Genomic DNA, 19,385 nt, shown 5'->3' with positions numbered 1-19,385 from the left:
ATTTTCCTTATGTGTGCAGACATTCTTCACGTTGATTCTAACATTTTCTAGTTCTGAAATGATCCCTTGCTTCCTCTCTTCTAGAGTCTAGATCCAAAATGTGGCCAACGGTTAAGACCATTTGGAGCACGTACTCATCCTGCTCATGATTCTCACTTTGGAAAATAATCAATAATCCCAGCAATGGATAACAAAGAACTGGGGTTGAGTTCTACATCTTCCAAGAACGTGTACTCTGATCATTTATGGTGCTGAGAGCCATGTGTTATATCGAAAAGACCATACCAAGGCTTTGGAAGCAGGTGTGCCTATGTTTGGACCTAGGTTTCACTAGTTAGTGGTTACAAATTTGCAGTCAGGGCTTTCTGGGTAATAAAACATATTTATGATGTATAATGTACGTATGTTGTTGTTTAGTTGGTAAGTCGTATCTGATTCTTTGACCCCATGGACTGTAGCCCACCAGGCTCCTCTGTCCATGAGATTTCCCAGGCAAGAAAACTGGAATGGGTTGACATTTCCTTCTCCAGGAGAACTTCTGGACCCAGGGATTAAACCGTCATTTCCTGCAGTGCAGGAGGATTCTTTACCACTGAGCCACCAGGGAAGCCCAAGGTATATACTGTGTAACATAACTGTAATGTCTATAAAATGCTTAACAAAGTACTTAAAAAACAGTAGGAGGCACTCAATAAAAGGGTGTCATTAATACTTATATGTTCCATAAAGACATCCAGCAGCCTTTAGATTAACTCTGATTTTAAATACCCTTGCAGCAAACATTTGTGTATGTCTCCATTTGGGAAAACTGATGCACGTTCTTCACATTTTTCTGCTTATCATAACCTAAAGTAATTTTAGAAAACAAACATACTTTTGTACATTTTAAAATAGACATCTAAAATTTCATTTAAAAATCTTTATTCACAAGTTTAAACAGATTATAAAGAACATAATTTGTAGTGCAGTGCAAATACTGATAATTTAAAATGAAAATGTTATATCACTCTTAAGTATATTCGCTGGAATTTAAATAAAATGGGAATGGTACCAGTATCACCAACTTAAAAACTGTTTGAACAAGTTCTTCCTTAATAGTTAGAAATCTTATATGGTTTCCCTTTCTCCTTGATTGTCTTTCCATTTCAGTTTTCCACAGAATTTTATCCTAAATACATTCATGCTTGAAAACCCTTTACTTATCACCCAGTTATACTTCCCTATAACAAAAATGTGTATGTTACGTAAAAATTTCATTTTATTATCTATGACCTTAAGGCTTTAAATGTTAAAATTTCTTCTGGATAGAATAATTTTAAGTATTAGTAGTACAAAACTGATCAAAACAAAAACATATTACAAACATTTTAAGTACAATTTTACTAGGAATGCATCTCTTAATGAGATGAGTGAGTGCTGATGATGGCATCTTCTACTAACCTGCAAGGTTTTTTACAACAGATTCTTAGATTAAGTGATTTCCCCCCATTTATCTCTGCAGAATTCATTACTAGAATTAAATTCCAAAAGGGAAACAAAAGGAAGTTTAAGTAATCTCATCTAGAGAGCACACTGCTGTTAGTCACTAAACCTTCCTTCATCACAGTTATTTTCAAAGGATCTAACTAAAAGGCAAAACCGGTCTCTGGCTATTTACATAAGACAAGGCATCTGAAAGTAGTTAATGCCGTTCTTAGAAATCCTGGAATTCCTTTAATGTTCTCTGATATAATTTAATTCTATACCATTATTATCAAAATAATCTTAAATTCAAACGTCTTCAGTTCCTTAATGGCAGGATTTTTTTAAAAATCCTTTTAACATGTATATTATAAATTTTTTATTTAGAATATCTTCAGAGTATACTTTTCAATCATTCTCTGTAAGCCTGAAATAAGATTTAGTTTCTTACTACTAGTTTGATTAGGCAAAGGGTACAGACCCTATCTTTAAAGATGTAGAAAATTTGACTTCAAAAATTCATCCTCAGTTCAGTTCAGTTGTTCACTCGTGTCTGACTCTTTGCGACCCCATGAACTGCAGCACTGCAGGCCTCCCTGTCCATCACCAACTCCCGGAGTTCACTCAAACTGATGTACAACGAGTCGGCGATGCCATCCAGCCATCTCATCCTCTGTCGTCCCTTTCTCCTCCTGCCCCCAGTCCCTCCAAGCATCAGAGTCTTTTCCAATGAGTCAACTCTTCGCATGAGGTGGCCAAAGTACTGGAGTTTCAGCTTTAGCATCATTCCTTTCAAAGAACACCCAGGACTGAGCTCCTTTAGAATGGACTGGTTGGATCCTAATGTTACACATTTCTACATACAACTTCACAACTCAACTGCATAAACATCTACCAAATACTTTTTATACAGAAAATACATTAGATAGTTGTATGGGATTTAAAAATGTCCTCAAGGAGTTTACCATTCTGGGCAGAGTTTCTAAATGTGGTTCCAGGGATAACTTCTGTCAGGGTCCCTTAGGGGCCAGAGATTAAAAAATGCAGGTTCTGTGTAAGATTGACTAAGCCCAAAACTCTGAAGGCGGGCTGAAAATCAACATTTTCATCTGTCCTAGATAATTATGATGGACACCGAAATCTGAGAAGCAACGTTCTGAGAAAAGAAACACAGGTTAAATAATCAGCTGGAGAGATGCTTATGCTAAGGGAGTAAAATCAGCCAGTACGTGTCTGCTGCTGCTGCTAAGTCGCTTCAGTCGTTTCCGACTCTGTGTGACCCCATAGACGGCAGCCCACCAGGCTTCCCCGTCCCTGGGATTCTCCAGGCAAGAACACTGGAGTGGGTTGCCATTTCCTTATCCAATGCATGAAAGTGAAAAGTGAAAGTGAAGTTGCTCAGTCATGTCTAACTCTTAGCGACCCCATGGACTGCAGCCTACCAGGCTCCTCCGTCCATGGATTTTCCAGGCAAGAGTGCTGGAGTGGGGTGTCATTGCCTTCTCCAGTAGGTGTCTGGGCGAGGTGAAAAGCAAGGAGAGACCTGGAGGAGGTGACACAGGCAGGAGACCAGGCTCTCAGAATCGACAAAGTCTGAGAGGTGGTGCCTTGCAGGCAGAATTCAGAGTCTAGGAAGTCAGAATCTGAGCAAGTAACCTGAGCTGGGGGGTCACTCTGCTTTAAGGTAGAAGTGGGTGGGAGGGGGTCTTTGCTTACTGGTGGGTGGGTGTTAGTGAAAATCCAAAAGAAGAAAGGAGGGTCTCACTTGAGGCCTTTATGGAGGCAAAACCAATTTCTCTAAAAGGGCATAGGAAAAAGTATCTTATCTCTTAACTTCACAGTAAATGATTTTTAAATATTTCAAGTTACAGATCCAAAGAAAGTAAAGTAACTTTAGTTTTTTTTTATTTAAAAAACATCCTCTCAGCATGGAAATAAAATCATCCAAGAGAAATAGGTCATTCTTTTGCTGGTTGCTTTTTTGCTTGAAAAAAAGAAAAAAGTGTTCCGAAATTATTAACTACAACCAGCAACCAGCACAGTAGGAAACAACTAATAGAATCTGTGCAAGTACAATAGGTAGTCCCCACAAAAGTGTAATAACGTCTTCTGTGACATTCATGAAATCAAAGCTTAGACAATATTTTAATTTGGTCTGGGTTTAAAGTCTCAACTCCTGGCTCTATATGCCGATTTTTGCAAGTAGAGTGAAGACAACTGGTCTGTGCACCCATCAATGTATGGCAAAACCAATACAGAATTGTAAAGTAAAATAAAAAATAAATAATTAAAAAAAAAACTGACATGCTAAGATGCCCATGTTTTCTGCTATGCCGTATTATTAAATACATATCTATTATAACATTTACCACATACCTATCTCCATTCCTTAACTGTGAGCATCTTGAGGGCTAGTCTTTTAGATGTCTATGTGTTCCTAAGGCTTAGCACTGTGCTGGCATATGGAAGGGACTCAATGAATATTAACTGAATAAATGAAAAATAAAGACTTGATCAATCTTAACCTATTGATACTTCAGGTCAAGGTTACATATCAAAAAGCCTGTTCTCTGAACAAGTGCTTTTTCTGAAGAAACTTTACATTATACTTGGCAGTTGTTTTAATAATCTATCTCTCTCATTTTAGAGAACTGAGAATTGAAGCACGCAGGAATTGGCAAACACAGTCAGCAGGCTAAATTCTGTCCATCGTCTGTTTTTGTAAATAAGGTCTTATAGTCATACCCAGACAGTAATTTATGTACTGTCTACAGCTGTTTATGTACTACTGTGGCAGCTTGACAACTGCAACTGTACTGTCTGGCCACTCGCAAAAAAGCTGTCCGAACCCTGCTTTAAAGTGGTATCAACGCCTAGCACATAGCAGGCACACATATATTTAAATGAATTAGTATACTACCTACTGGGTCTTCCCTTGTGGCTCAGTTGGTAAAGAATCTGCCTGCAATGCAGGAGACCTAGGTTCGATTCCTGGGTTGGGAAGATCCCTGGAGAAGGAAATGGCAACCCATTCCAGTATTCTTGCCTGGAGAATCCCATGGACAGAGGGGTCTGGCGGGCTACAGTTCCTGGAGTCACAAGAGTCAGACATGACTTAGGAACTAAACCACCACCACATTACTTATTAAAAGAGTTCAAACTGAATTCCTTCTATGCGAAAGTCACTGACTCAGCACTGTCAGGACTATAAAAATGAAGATGCATATGGCAGCCACTGTTTTCAAAAGGGAGTTTATCACCATATGGGATGTTTCATTGAGATAAATATAAGACAGGAATGCAGGAATCTATCAGAAGCTTTTGAGGCTCAAAGGATATAGAAATAGGGAGCTTAGTAATAAGGGATTAATACAGAAAGGCCATTTTTTTTGAAAGTAATGACTGAGAAAATGATGACACTTCTACTTGAAACTCAATGTGCCTTAACCCTCTCCAGACCTTATCTCCATCTCTCAGAAGACAGATCCACACCAGGCACCCCAGTCAACTTTGCTTCATGTCTATTTTCTTCATTAAAACAAAACTGTACCCTACTCAGTCTTATATAAACCCCAATTTTTGTAATTTATAGGCCAAGGAGAGTAAATGTGCTTAATTAATGGCTTTTGAGTAAATCTGAAAAGAATTCATCCCACAACAGCTTAAACCACATTGTTATCAAAATCAGGATCTTATATGAACATCAAAGCAGCAACAAAGTAAACATAAAACAATAGAAAATGCATCTGAATTTCTTTATGGAAAATAAATGATTCTTTATGGGAAGTAAATAGTAAAATACAGGTCTAAAATTTAATAGATTTGAAAAATTACAACTGAATGAACAACATCAAACCTGGGAGTATTCTAACTTATTTTGTCAACAAGTTAGCAGCAATATAATGGCTGCCTCTGATGCTGCCTGGTATTACTGTCATAGCCTTTTCTGCTTCAAAACACTCATTTACTCTCTGAAAACAGAAACATGGTGAGAAATGATGTGCAAGAGAGTATCTTACATGAATTCTCCTCCACTGGGAACATGAGCTCCACAGAATCAAGAATGGTTTTCCTTGCTGCTATCAGTCTCATGTCTATAACACCTGGACCACAGTGGGTACTCACTAAGTGTCTGCTGGATGAGTGAATGGATTTACTTAAGCAGACATACTTACATTTATAGTGAGTGAGTGAAAGTCGCTCAGTCGTGTCTGACTCTTTGCCACCCTATGGACTATACAGCCCATGAAATTCTCCAGGCCAGAATACTGGAGTGGGTAGCCTTTTCCTTCTCCAGGGGATGTTCCCAACCCAGGGGTGGAACTCAGGTTAGGTGGATTCTTTACCAACTGAGCTACAAGGGAAGCCCACTTACTTTTATAAGAAGATACAAATTCAATCCTGTGTATTTTGGAAAGAAAACGCCTAAAGAGCAACAAATTCCTTAGGGTGAGATACATATTCTATGATCACCTAAATCTAAACATAGAAGTTGAATAAAGTAAAGCTAAAGCATGGGAAAATTTAAGATTGCTCTAGCTGATTAGTTATTTAATAGGACAATTGTGATAAACCCTCCAAGAATGAAAAACACAACCAGTGGAAATCACCAATACCAAGTATCTGGTCAAAAGACTACTCTGAAGTTACTGGAGTGCTATAAATCATATGATATATTTAAAATCAGAAAGCCACAAGAAAAATATGTTTCAACCTTCTAAGCACTTTTCAGGAAATAATAAAATCCTCCTTATCTTAAATTAGAAGTCTGCATTTTATAACCTATAATATTCTTACTTAGATGTTCTCTGAATGTACTTTCCTTTAATGGTGTAACTGTAATTAAGTATACAATGAAGTGTAAATGCTCATCTTAGCCTATCTATGAATGTATAATCTGATGAACACAGGTTTAAAAATCTTTAATAAAAAAAATACTTCTAAATGTATCTCCATAGTATCAAATATCATTATTCATGATTCAGTTCAGTTCAGTTGTTCAGTCATGTCTGACTCTTTGCGACCCCATGAATTGCAGCACGCCAGGCCTCCCTGTCCATCACCAACTCCTGGAGTTCACTCAAACTCATGTCCATCGAGTTGGTGATGCCATCCAGCCATCTCATCCTCTGTCGTCCCCTTCTCCTCCTATCCCCAATCCCTCCCAGCATCAGAGTCTTTTCCAATGAGTCAACTCTTGGCATGGAAGCTAATAAAACTGGGGAGTTTTGTAGAAATTAGGATAACTATACTTAAGGCTGACTTAACAGTCAAGATATAAGGATGTACCTTAGTCCAACATAGGTCCACCTTCAGGATAAAAGGTATCTCACTTAAGAGTTTCTAATGTTATTATTGCCTTAAAGTGAAAAACATCACTAGTCAAAGTTACACAGCATGGCAATTTTTTAAAAACAAAATTCTTAGACCTTGGTTGTAAGTTACTGCTTCCCCTTCTTTGATGGCATTTTCATATATTATTGAGTTTAAATAAACAACTCAAATGGAGAAATCTGGAGGACATGTTTTCCTACATAGATAAGGGAAAGCCAGAATACTTTTCATCTTACTCAGCTTGGCTTGGGTTTAGTATTCTAGGTATTCCTTAAAGTCGATACCACTAATCTTTTACTTTATTACTGTACCATTGTTTCCCCTCTGGGGATTAACAAGGTTAATCCAAGGCCCAATTGAAGTCCTTTTTAGGTTTCTAAAGAAGGAAAGCCATAACATAAGAGAAACTAAAGGCTCTTACAGGGGAATGGAGCCGAGAAGTTGAGTGTCTAGAATTAGGTCATCTGATCTTCACTGCAGTACAGTCCTTTGACCTTTTTTGGTGAAGGTTTATCCTCTTTGGTCCTTTGTTAAAATATAATCTACCAATCTCACTTGTATTTTCCTGTCTTGCTATGTTCGGATTTCTTTCTATGCAACTTCCTGTAAAGGTTTTACCAACTGCTCCCCTCTGGGTTGTGTCATGCTCCAGGCATTTCTGTCACTCTCCGAGAAAACTCTGTCCTCTAGGACAAGCTGAGATCACCATTCCCATTCTCTCTTCACAGATTTACAGTATGTATTTCCAAGTCAAAAATGAACACTTATCTAGGCCTAAGCAGTCTATCCTATATTATAAACTTTAAACTATGCAGTATCTTACATTTACCTTACCTTTTATAATAGGTAAGGAATTCAAGGAAATTTTGGTCTCCTTGAATTTTGGAAGATGTTTTGTAAGAATCCATTTATCTGTTGTAATAGTAATAATAACAGCAATAGTAGCAACAGTAACAATAAAAGCATGCACTTACCATGTGCTAATAGTTATCTCAATCTCTCATGACAACCTGATTATTATTACCCCCAGTTTAGAGTTGAGGAAACTAAGGCAGTTAGGCTATGTAATTTACTCAAGTTAATGAAATTAGAAACAGACTGAGCCAGGATTCAAACCCAGCTTTGTTTTCAAAGCTTAGATGCTTAGATCTCTAAGCTATACAAGCATATGAGACCAATCATATTTAGTCTGAAGTGAATCTAGTAGTTTTGTTAATGAAACAAAAGGGGGAAAGCATCACAGATCTTAAAAGATCAGTGTTCTGCAATTTAGTATAATGCACATGTAACTGGCACTTATTAAGGACACACTGCAGGGACTCTCAAAGATCTGTCAACGTTGCCTACTTCATCAATCCATTAAAGAAGGGACAGAGAGCCTACTGATATTAAAACTCTCAAATCACAAGGTTTGTTACAGCCTGGCTTTCTTCACGTTCTGTGTAGAGCTCTTTCCACTGTGATATATGCAATGGTCAGTTTTATTCCTAAAGCAAAACCTGGAACACTGGAACTCTGTTGTATAGAATAGGCTTCCTCGGTGCCTCAGTAGTAAAGAATCTGCTTCAGTGCAGGAGATGCAAGAGACTTGGGTTTGATCTCTAAGTCGGGAAGATCCTTTACAGTAGGAAATGGCAACCTACTCCAGTATTCTTGCCTAGGAAATTTCATGAACAGAGGAGCCTGATGGGCTACAGTTCATGGAGTTGTTAAATAGCTGGACATGACTGAGGATGCAAGCACACACACCTGAAAAGAATATTTCTTGAAATAAGTTATAATGAAATTTAAAAACCTTTCAGCTGCATATGATATTATTTCAAAATATTCTAACCAGGGTGATTTTTCAATTGCATTTATCCTATATTATGATGTGTGATTATCTTAAAAATTTTAATTTGAAAGTCATTTTTAAAAGCCTAAGCTTTGCTGACAGCCAGATAATTAGTAAAATAGCCACTTCCACTAAGCAAGCTACTTAGTTATATTACAGAATTAGAAAACATTTAAAGAAATGGAAAGAGAAGCAACTTTACCTTACTAAATTTTGCTGCATATTTTCTACCTTCATTAAAATTCGGACCCCAGTCTGAGAGCAAATGTAGGCTTTCAACCTGAAATAAAAAAGTCATATTAAAGGAAGTAAAACTGCTTTTTAGTGTATTTTAAAACTGTGTCTATGGAAAACTAAGCATCTATAAATAGCTAATTATAATACTTAAAATTTACCTAGCCAAGTACAGAAAAAGGGTTAAAGATATTTTCTAACCAACAATCCAAATGTAAAAAAAATTACCTATCTTCTCTCTGTACAGATTAATCTTGCTAATCTATTTTTTTTTTTAAAGTATCCAATTTGATGACAGGTATTTTGCCTTATTGTTAAATATATGACCAGTGATAACAATTAGATTATTCGTAGTAAGAGGAAAGGCTTCCCTGGTGGCTCAGTGGTAAAGAATCTGCCTGCTAAGCAGGAGATGCGGGTTTGATCACTAGGTTGGGAAGATCCCCTGGAGAAGGAAATGGCAACCCATTTCAGTATTCTTGCCTGGGAAATCCCACAAACACAAGAGTCTGGGGGGCTACAGTCCATGGGATCACAGAGAGTCAGACATGAGCTGAATGACTAAAGTAAAAGGAAAAGAAACATGGCAGTGGTCCCAAAGACACTGTGTGGTATGCGACATAGATCGGGTTTGAGTCAACATTTTTTATGAAAAGTAGAAGATGAGATTTAACTAGAACTGAATCAGATGCTTTAGAATTCACCCAATTTAAAATTTAAAACAACCAATCATTACTATCTTAAGCAGGTATCACCTGGTGAAAAGAAACTCCTGCTCAGAAACACATTCCCGTACTAACAGTTTCCTTCTTTCTGTACCAGGAACCTTATATACATAATTTTTTAAAAGCTTCATAACAACTCTATCTAGTAAACATCATCATTCTCATTTTACTGATGGAAAAAATTAAGGCCCAGAAGTTAGGTAAGTAAGTTGGCTCCTGATCACATAGCTAATAAGGGACAAAATTAGCTATTCTAAAGCAGATATTCATAACTGAATCTTTCCACTATGCTACGTTAACCATTTTTGTCCATGTATTTCTGGACAGGAGGCAGAACTACATTACTTAGTTTTATGAAGACTTGGCTGAAACAGGATTTCCTGTCTTTAACTACTTGGAAACTCTAATTTTCAGAGTTTTGAGTTCAACTTTGAAAGGCAGTTTAGTTTAAGGGGTAAGAGTACAGACTCTGAATCCAGACCGCCTGAATTTGAATCCTAGTTTCCCTAATTATTAGCTCTATGAGGTCACTTAACCACTTTAAGGCTCAGTTTCTCCACCTGTAAAATGGATATAATGGCAATAATCTACTTTAAAGGGTGATTGTGAGGATTAAATGAATTAATACAAAGTGTTAAGTACTGTTGTTTTTACTATAACCAAAATTCTCATCCAAAACATCACCTCTGACTGACAAAGCCTTGAGTACACCCCCAAGGAAATGGGACAGAAAGTAAACTGTATGAAAATATCACATTCTAATAAAAACATGGCTTTATTTAAATATGCACATAATACACACCTCATTATGTAGAATAATTTCAGAAAGTTACAAGATTTTTGAAACATACCTTTGACGAATTACAGGATCAGACTTTTCAGGATCAATGTAAGGTCTTAGGATTTCATTAATAGTTTTATCATCTGGTACTCTTCCCAACAAAAACAAAAACAAAATTTATTATTTATAATTTTCTACTAAAGGTGTTAATTTAGAATTATTAAATATTGTGGCTTTAGAGAAAAAACTGAACATAGACCTTTTATTCTAGTCTTGGCAAAATATAACATCCTTTTAAGCAAAAATTACTTAGGAAAAAAGCTCATACATATTCATCTACACTACTGTGGCTACATATCCCTACCTGTAAAATATAAGTCCTTTCCTTGTTGTTAGTCAGTTATGCAACCTTAAATAATAAAGTTCTTCCCTAAAATTGATATGGCAATTACAAAGAGAGGACATTTATGCATAGTATGAATATATGCTAAAGATATTATTTAAAAGGCAACTTTAAAATTTTCTTAACCCAAGGAATTAAATAGCATACTACCATTCAAATTTTTAAATGGTATCTGAAAATGTTCATAATATGAAAAAAGTAGGATAAAGAACTGTTATGTGAATTAATTCCAATTATGAGTATACATATTATTCATGTCCAAAATAATGTATTTTCTGAGGACACATTGTGATGTTAACAGCAGTAATTTTATCACAGTAGGATTTGGGATTATTTTTCATTTCCTAGTATAACCACCTGCCTGAAGATGTTTCCTCCTGATTCAGCCCTCCTGATTCTCCCTATGCTGCTCTCCTTAACATCTGTCCCCATGTTGAAGTAAACACTATTATGATTTCTGTGCTAATCACTTCCCTCAGAGTTCTACCGTTACTATAGGTATTCCTAAAAAGTATACTTTTATTTTTTTCCATATTTACATACAAAAATCATACTTTATATTCTTCCTTAACTTGGTTTTCTCACTTGACATTACTTTTGAGGTTCATCTATGTTGATATGTGTAACTGTAGTTGATTCATTTTCAGTGGTGTGTAGCATATCGTTGTATGAATATACCATACTTAGTTATCCATTCTACTACTGACATCACATTTAACAGTTTATTTTAAATACGGAGACGTAATGAAAACAAGTAAATTCTGAATAGACAGTGGTGATACTATACCTTTTTTCTACATACACAGCTTGACTCTGAGGAAATTGAAGCTTCACATGCCAACAAAACTGTCGTTTTCTAAGAGAGAAAACAATCATGTGGGGGATAAAGGCAGACAACAGAAATATGAACACACAACTAACTTCCTAAATTTTTGTTTTCAGATAATAATTCTACAAGTATTATTAGAGTTTAAAATTGTTTTCTAATAAAAGCTATTTTCTCTTTTCTAGAATGTTAGAGGCTATGTTTTTTAAACAGTATACTTGCAAGAGGTTTTAAGAGGAAAAAATATTAAGCAGAACAGAAATTCCAAGGACTTTGCATTCTTGAATTAAAAGGCAATTTCTCATAGTTCAGGGGCTTCTGAGATCAGTGAGCTACTACTTGAAGTTTACAAATAAATTTCCTCATGACTAAAAATAAAAAGCTGATGTTTCTGCCTGACTAGTCTGGAAATTAGGTGAATGAAGTATTGTCCAGTTGAGACCAGCTGGCTGCAGATACAATTCTGAGCCATGAGTACGTGCATTCAGTAGCAAAACAGGAGACAACAAATTGGTTGCTAAGCAGAAAGCACTCTGAGTTAGTCTGTTCGCTGTTAGTCTAAACTTTGGCTTGACACAGAATCAACTGTAACAATTTACTAAATGTGTGATTTTAGAAAAATGGCCATATGCTCTACCTAATACATCAAAATTTGGAGACCATTCCTTTTTTAAAAAATTTAATGCTCAAAATATTCAATCCATTACAGAAATTTAAATGTCTTCACTACATGATCATTTTATACATGTTTTCCTTTCTTAGCAAATAAATTTCTAACAACCCACTGGCAAGTTTATTGCTAGCTGTACGTACAAGCAATGGTCAACATCTCCTATAAATCTATCCTTTAGCAGCATGGTCCTAAAATCTAAAATAATTTTTAATACTATCTGGCAGAATATCTCCCACCAAACATTTATATGATTTGGTCAATTTTTTGTGTGAAGACTAACATAAAATTAAGTAAAAATCCTTCTATTAATGTAAGTTATCACAGATTTGCTTATGGATGCTTTCTTCAGTAACAAGATAGTTTTGGGCACTAGTTAGAGAAAAACATATTGATGATGCTTGATAGTGCCACTTATACAAGAAGCAATCATGTTAAATTTAATTTTTTTGATAGATTTAAGTTGTAAAGCGCCCCTTACTGATTTAAAGGTTGGATATCTAAAATCTCAGAGGAGAAAACTTAAAAAAAAAACAAAAACAAAAAAACCTGAACACAAACACAACAGTTACTGATTTTAAATAAAGAATTCTTCTAAAATGAAACAGTTTGCAGTATTTGCTATTTGTGAAATAGGTAAGTATAGTATCAGTATCGAGAGGCCAAGAGACACCACATTTCTCAGTATGCAGTAAAGTAATTTTTTAATCTCAATGCACGATATGGTTTCCTTCTAAATATATTTAAGTTACAGAGGGAAGAGGAAAGATTACCAGCTTGTCATGTTTTGGAATTGTAAATCATAATCACCACAATCGTTGCTTGAATAATTTCAATAACCATTTGCCTTTCTTAACATTCAGTGGACTCCAGATACCCTCAGAAAGTACTTAACATTCCAAAAACAAAGACAGAAAAGTCCTTGGAAATAATTTTGTTAGTTGTAGTTAACTAGTTGTGGCTATATGGGAATCATTCATTACTATTTTATTATATATTGCTAAATTATGCCTATTATCTATTTATATTTGGCCTAAGTTCAAACATGAACAAATCTGAAAAGTGTATTTAGCTTAAAAACAAAAAGAGAATAAAAACATTCAACATACACATAGTCAACCAACTTGCATGTTGCCCTATTTATATGCTTGAGATACTTTCTTCTAAGAAATGTAAGATTATAAATGTGGTTGATGAGTCTCTTCACTTTTCCTTGATCCAATTCCCTTCTCCTTAAGAGAAGTAATTACTATTCTGAGGTTGGGTATCTATTTTTGTTATTTATGGTTTTACATTTTTAATACATATATAAACATATCTATAAGGACTATTTTGTGTGATAGCAACACCTATTTCAGTGTTATCATACACTAAATACCTCATGTCATGCTCTTTATGTTATGCTTTGGAGACTTATGATGATACATGTAAATCAGTTCATTGATTTTAACCATTACATAGTATTCCATTGCATGAAGAATGCCAAAATCTATTTATCAACTCTCTAGACATTTATGACTGCTTCCCATTTTTTACCACTTGTTCTTGTCCTTACATCACAGTAAAGAAAAAATAGAAGAATGGCCTCAGGGATGGGGCTATCATCTACTTTTTCTGGTACATAGAACTTAAAGTTAACTTCACTGAAAAACTACCTCTATGTTTTTACTCTATGATGGTATCAGGGGTATTTGTGAACAGTAATGCAGAGAATGGACAAAGAGGTTCAAGAGTACTGTATAAAAAATTCCTGAAGTGAATGAGTTAATTAATTACCTCTGAAGTGGTTCTTTAGTGTTCCTGAAATTGATGCAGTCCTGACTAAGGCAATGAAATCTCTAAGTCTGAAAGAATTAACTTTGTTTTTCATTTTTCATACATATATAGAGTGATATGGGCTTCCCTGGTAGCTCAGACAGTAAAGAATCCGCCTGCAATGCAAGAGACAGGGTTTGATCCCTGGGTCAGGAAGATCCCTTGGAGAAGGGAATGGCTACCCACTCCAGTATTCTTGCCTGGAGAATTCCACGGACAGAGGAGGTTGGTGGGCTACACTCCATGGGGTCGCAAAGAGTCAGACACAACAGAGTAACTGAATAGCAGCATATCACTATGTGAAAGTGAAAGGAGTCACTCAGTCGTGCCCGACTCTTTGTGACCCCATGGACTACAGCCCACCAGGTTCCTCTGTCCAAGGGTTTTTTCCAGACAAGAATATTGGAGGGGATTGCCATTTCTTTCTCCAGGGGATCTTCCTGACCTAGGGATCAAACCCACATCTCCTGCACTGCCGGCAGATTCTTTACTGCTGAGCCACCAGGGAAGCCCATATAGTGATAAAAGTCCTACTTAAAAAAGTACATACATCAAAGTGAAAGGAGTCACTCAGTCATGCCCGACTCTTTGTGACCCCATGGACTACAGCCCACCAGGTTCCTCTGTCCATGGGTTTTTTCCAGACAAGAATATTGGAGGGGACTGCCATTTCCTTCTCCAGGGGATCTTCCTGACCTAGGGATCAAACCCGCATCTCCTGCATTGCAGGCAGATTCTTTACTGCTGAGCCACCAGGGAAGCCCATATAGTGATAAAAGTCCTACTTAAAAGAATACATACATCAAAATCCCAACAACATTATTTTTGGGGGGAACTGAGTCCCCCTCTCTTTTGTTTGTAAGTTTTCTGAAAGAATATTTTGTAAAAAAAAGAAAAGATTAAAATTAATAATGCTTCAGTGAGCATCTCTAGGCATACATACAATTGTTTCTGAATTTGGGGTTATTTTCTAAATATAGATTCCAAGATATAGCATCCTTAGGACAAAGCTGGGTTTCTCAACCTCAGCAGTGCTGACAATTTGGACCAGATAATTCTATTATGGCTCACAGTGGGGATACATCACCCTGTGCACTGCAAGATGTTTAGCACCAGGCCTCTCACCATGAGGTGCCTCTAGCAGCACCCACTCCCTCAGTTGTGACAACTAAAATGTTCCCAAACACTGCAAATGTCCTCTGGGAAGCAAAATCATGATTTTTGACAGCCACTGGGAGAGAGGTTTAAATATTTATTATTGTTCTTAATGCATTTCGACTTCTATTCCCTCCATTCAACAAAATGCCTTCAATTATAAAGATGTCCTTGTGTCCTTGCCATATTTATCAACATTCTCAAGGATGGGATTATTATACCCAGAATATTCTCAACAACTTAGGCACCCTAAAGCATGACACACACACACACACACACACACACACTTTCTCTCTCTCTCTCTCTCACACACACACCATACATTCTCAATGTGGGAAGCATCACTCCCAAAAGGCTGAAAACTGGTTCTTCAGAGCGTAAAAAAAATTAGTATAATGGTTTGTTTGTGGCTCTTTGGAGGGCTCCAGTACATAAACAGATACATACGTGCTATTAAAATATCAGGGTGGGCAGGCAGGCAGCAATTTGAGGGAAAATGTTTAAAAAGGTTCCTTGGGAGGTGATAATGAGAAAAGACTGAGAAACACCTATGTGAACAAGTATTAAATGACAAAAATAATTATTATTTTACACTTGATTTTAGTGAGTTAACATAGGACATTTATTCAACAACTCCTGCTTACTAGAAACTGTTGAGGTTCATTCTCTCCCACAGTTCCAAGACAGTAATATGTGGATGAAACACAAATTTGGGGCTGGGGAAGTACTGTATTTATATACTCAACTACTCTTCTGACTTCATGACTTTGTATTTAGAAGTATGAAGGATATGCCCCAATTTTTAACTATGGTTATTTCTTAACATTATGAAAGGACTTCATTCTTTCTTTGTGTGTCTGTATTAAATAAACTGTTGACATAATGACTGGCTATTTTTTATTATCAGAAAAATCAAAGATGCTTTCATGGGGAAGTCACAGAAAAGACAAGAGTAATTTTAACATTCTTTTTAAACTTAAAGATATTTTATTCACTGACATATATACACTACCATATGTAAAACAGATTGCTAGTGGGAAGCTACTATGTAACACAGGGAGCCCAGCCTGTGCTCTTCGACGACCTAGACGGGTTAGATGGCAGGGTTGGGAGGTAGGCTCCAGAGGAAGAGGATATGTATATGACTGATTCACACTGCTTTATGGCACAAACCATCACAACATTGTAAAGCAATTGTCCTATTAAAAACAAATAAATAAAAGTGATGAATATTCAGGGGAAAATTCTCAAGTTTTTCCAAATAAAAAAATTTTATTATTAGAAGTCCTATTTTAAACTGTTTATCTCAGAAATTATTACTCAACCAGAACTAGGGTTCCTTATTTAATCTTCTGACAGCTTCAAAGCTTTATGCCTCAAGAAATATGCTGCAACTAAGAGTAACATATGGAGACCGAATTCTAAGAACTAAGATTTCTAATACAAAGTTTAAATGCACGTGAACACTTTTGTTCCTTAAAAAAACTGCCAATTCTCATTCCATTACATCACTGATTAACTAACATTTACTCAAAGAACACTTATGAGGGCTCATTGGGTATTAGGGATGCAAAGAGACAGAGGGGATGAACCCAAAGCAGCCTCTTTTTAAAAGGGCAGTGAATCAACCACCAACGCACAATGTTTTTCCTTCCAAATCACTGTAAGAAGAGTATAGAGTCTCACATAAAAGAACTCTGTTCTTTATTGACACTGTACACAGAAAAGATATCCAGTATACTGTAATGCACAGAGGCAGGAGAGGGGAGAGGTTAAGTGGACTCTGTTTGAATCCTACTCTTAACAAAATTTATTACTTCATGTGATCTCGAGAAAGAGACACATCTCCTCTATGCCTCAGCGTTCTCACAGTAAAACAGGGAGAACAATATTTATATCATAGGATTAGGAGAGTATATATAGGTCAAGCGCTCAGAACGCCACAACCAAAAACGTCAGTTACTGTTATTACTACTGTTATAATTTTACATTCAATCTAATGTCCTGTGAGTTATGAAGCTTAGAACAGAAATACTGCAGGGTCTTCAATTTAGAATATTGTGCCACGAGTTTATAACCAAAATCTACTTTCATGGAATTCAGTGTTTATGAAACTGGATATGTGGACTAATACCAGAGTGCAAAGGGCTCTGAATGTTCTGTCAAACAATATGGATTTTATTCTGATTAACGCACTACCAACAAAGGTTTTTAAAGAAGAGCGAAATGAAGGCTTAGAAGGAAATCTATCATCCTGCTATTTAACTCTCCTAATAACTGTTTCTACGGTATATTCAGGCCATTAACTCTTCAACCCTTGTTTGCAGTTATTAAGGGAAGTATTTCCTACTATTGTGGAGAAGCTTGCTGATACAGTGCAGTTTAAATATGCCTGAAATTTTTACTTATGATTCATAAATACAGGTGACGTCATGAGGTAAGTGAAAGCTAAATTTTCTACAAGTCTGGTCTTCAGATTACCATGTGTATGTGCGTGCTCAGTCACTTCAGTTGTGTCTGACTCTTCATGGCTCTATGGACTGTAGCCTGCCAGGCTTCTCTGTCCATGGGAGTCTCAGGCAAGAATACTGGAGTGGGTTGCCATGCCCTCTTCCAGGGGAGCTTCCTGATCCAGGCATCGAACTCATACCATTCATTAACTCAGAAAAGTCTACAGGTTATGCAAACTACGAGTGAAGCCTTATACCAGAAAGCACTAGCTAGTAGCAATAGCAATAACAACAGTCATCCTTTGGTATCCTAGGGGAATTGGTTCAGTCCTCCCCTGCACCCTGCTGCACAGATACCAAAATTGAAGATGCTCAAGTCCTTTATATAAAATGTCTATCAGCATATAACCTACACACATCCTCCCAAATACTTTAAAATCATCTCTAGATTGCTTATACTATCTAACACAGTATAAATGCTATGTAAACAGTTGCTGGTATACAGCATATTCAAGTTTTGCTTTTTTGGAACCTTCCAAGATTTTCCCCAAATATTTTTAATCTGTGATTGATTAAATCTGTAGATGCAGAACTGGCAGGTGCAGAGGGCTGACTAGTTTATTAAGTGCCTCCTGAATGCCAGACATTGTTCTAAGTGTTTTATATGTATCAATTAATTTAATTCTTGTAATTCTATGGGATAAAGGCTACTATTTCATTTATAGGAGAGCACACTAAGGTAAAGACAAGTCAGGCACTCTTCCAACATTAATATTCTGCTGGAAAGTGGCAGAGCTGGGGTTTGAACACAGGCAGCACTTTAACTCTTAAGAGTTTAGGCTGCAATCTAGCATACTATTATGAACTTTCCAGAAATCAAAGTTCAATAACAAACTATGTATTTTTCTGTACTAATAACTCAAATGGATCTCAATTTTATTTTAAACACTTGCCTCCATATTTTAAAATCACTTTTAAGAGTTATCTTGGACATTCTGTTTCCTCGGCAATCCCTTACCTCCATTCTCCTTCCTAATCCATAATCAGATTTTGATGAATAGATCCCATCCCCATCTCTAGGACTACACACTTACTGTTTGGCTTAAGAAAATCACATCTTATATTCTCCTGAACACAAGGTCTCAGGATTGGGCAGAGGACCTAGGTGGTCCAATCACAGTGAATTTCAGGTTTCCTGTTCAGTTACACTGAGAAACAAGCACTCCGAAAAATTTTACCTAAACCATTGGAAGGATCTGGTGGACATCACAGAAAATACAATGCAGAATCATCAATAAATAAACTGGGTCTTTCATGATACAATTGAGTCACTGTACCTGAAGTCCATCCTACCTGTGGACATTTCAGTTATGAAAGCCTATATAATAATACACCACATTTATAGCTCAAATTAGTTTGAACTGAGTATTTTATTTCATGCAAACAAAGCATCTTGTTTCATACAAGAGATTACATTTTTCTTTCTAGGTTCCTTCTTGCATTTCTAAGCCATAGTGAAGATAGATTAATCAATATATTGTCAACTGCTATAAAATTTGGAAACAGAAAATAACACCCAATGGAATATCAGGAAAAAGGAATTTTATTCCACTGTGGGTTATAAAATCTAAGCAGAAAAGAAAATCTACAAAAATGTGAAACCCTTCAATAATAAATAAATGCACATAATCCTTCAC

The 19,385-nt window shown here is 36.3% G+C and overlaps 1 protein-coding gene across 4 annotated transcripts in view; it reads right to left on the bottom strand.

Annotated features, from left to right (window-relative positions):
* Positions 1-19,385, bottom strand: part of ZNHIT6 (zinc finger HIT-type containing 6) — a 71,819-nt gene that overhangs the window by 12,646 nt on the left and 39,788 nt on the right. For 2 of the 4 annotated variants that reach the window (XM_040232416.1, XM_040232417.1), the window contains 3 exons: positions 11,560-11,628; positions 10,440-10,520; positions 8,832-8,909 (listed from right to left, as the gene is read on the bottom strand). In XM_040232416.1, the coding sequence (XP_040088350.1) occupies positions 8,832-8,909; positions 10,440-10,520; positions 11,560-11,628 (228 nt within the window). The remainder of the gene's footprint in view (positions 1-8,831; positions 8,910-10,439; positions 10,521-11,559; positions 11,629-19,385) is intronic. The other 2 variants (XM_040232419.1, XM_040232418.1) reach the window with 1 other exon arrangement.

The sequence above is a fragment of the Oryx dammah genome, unplaced genomic scaffold (genome assembly GCF_014754425.2).
Source record: "Oryx dammah isolate SB20612 unplaced genomic scaffold, SCBI_Odam_1.1 HiC_scaffold_28, whole genome shotgun sequence".
In the NCBI taxonomy this organism is placed as follows: Eukaryota; Metazoa; Chordata; class Mammalia; order Artiodactyla; family Bovidae; genus Oryx; species Oryx dammah.
The sequence above is the reverse complement of the archived record's forward strand: the minus strand, read 5'-3'. Positions and strand labels throughout refer to the sequence as shown.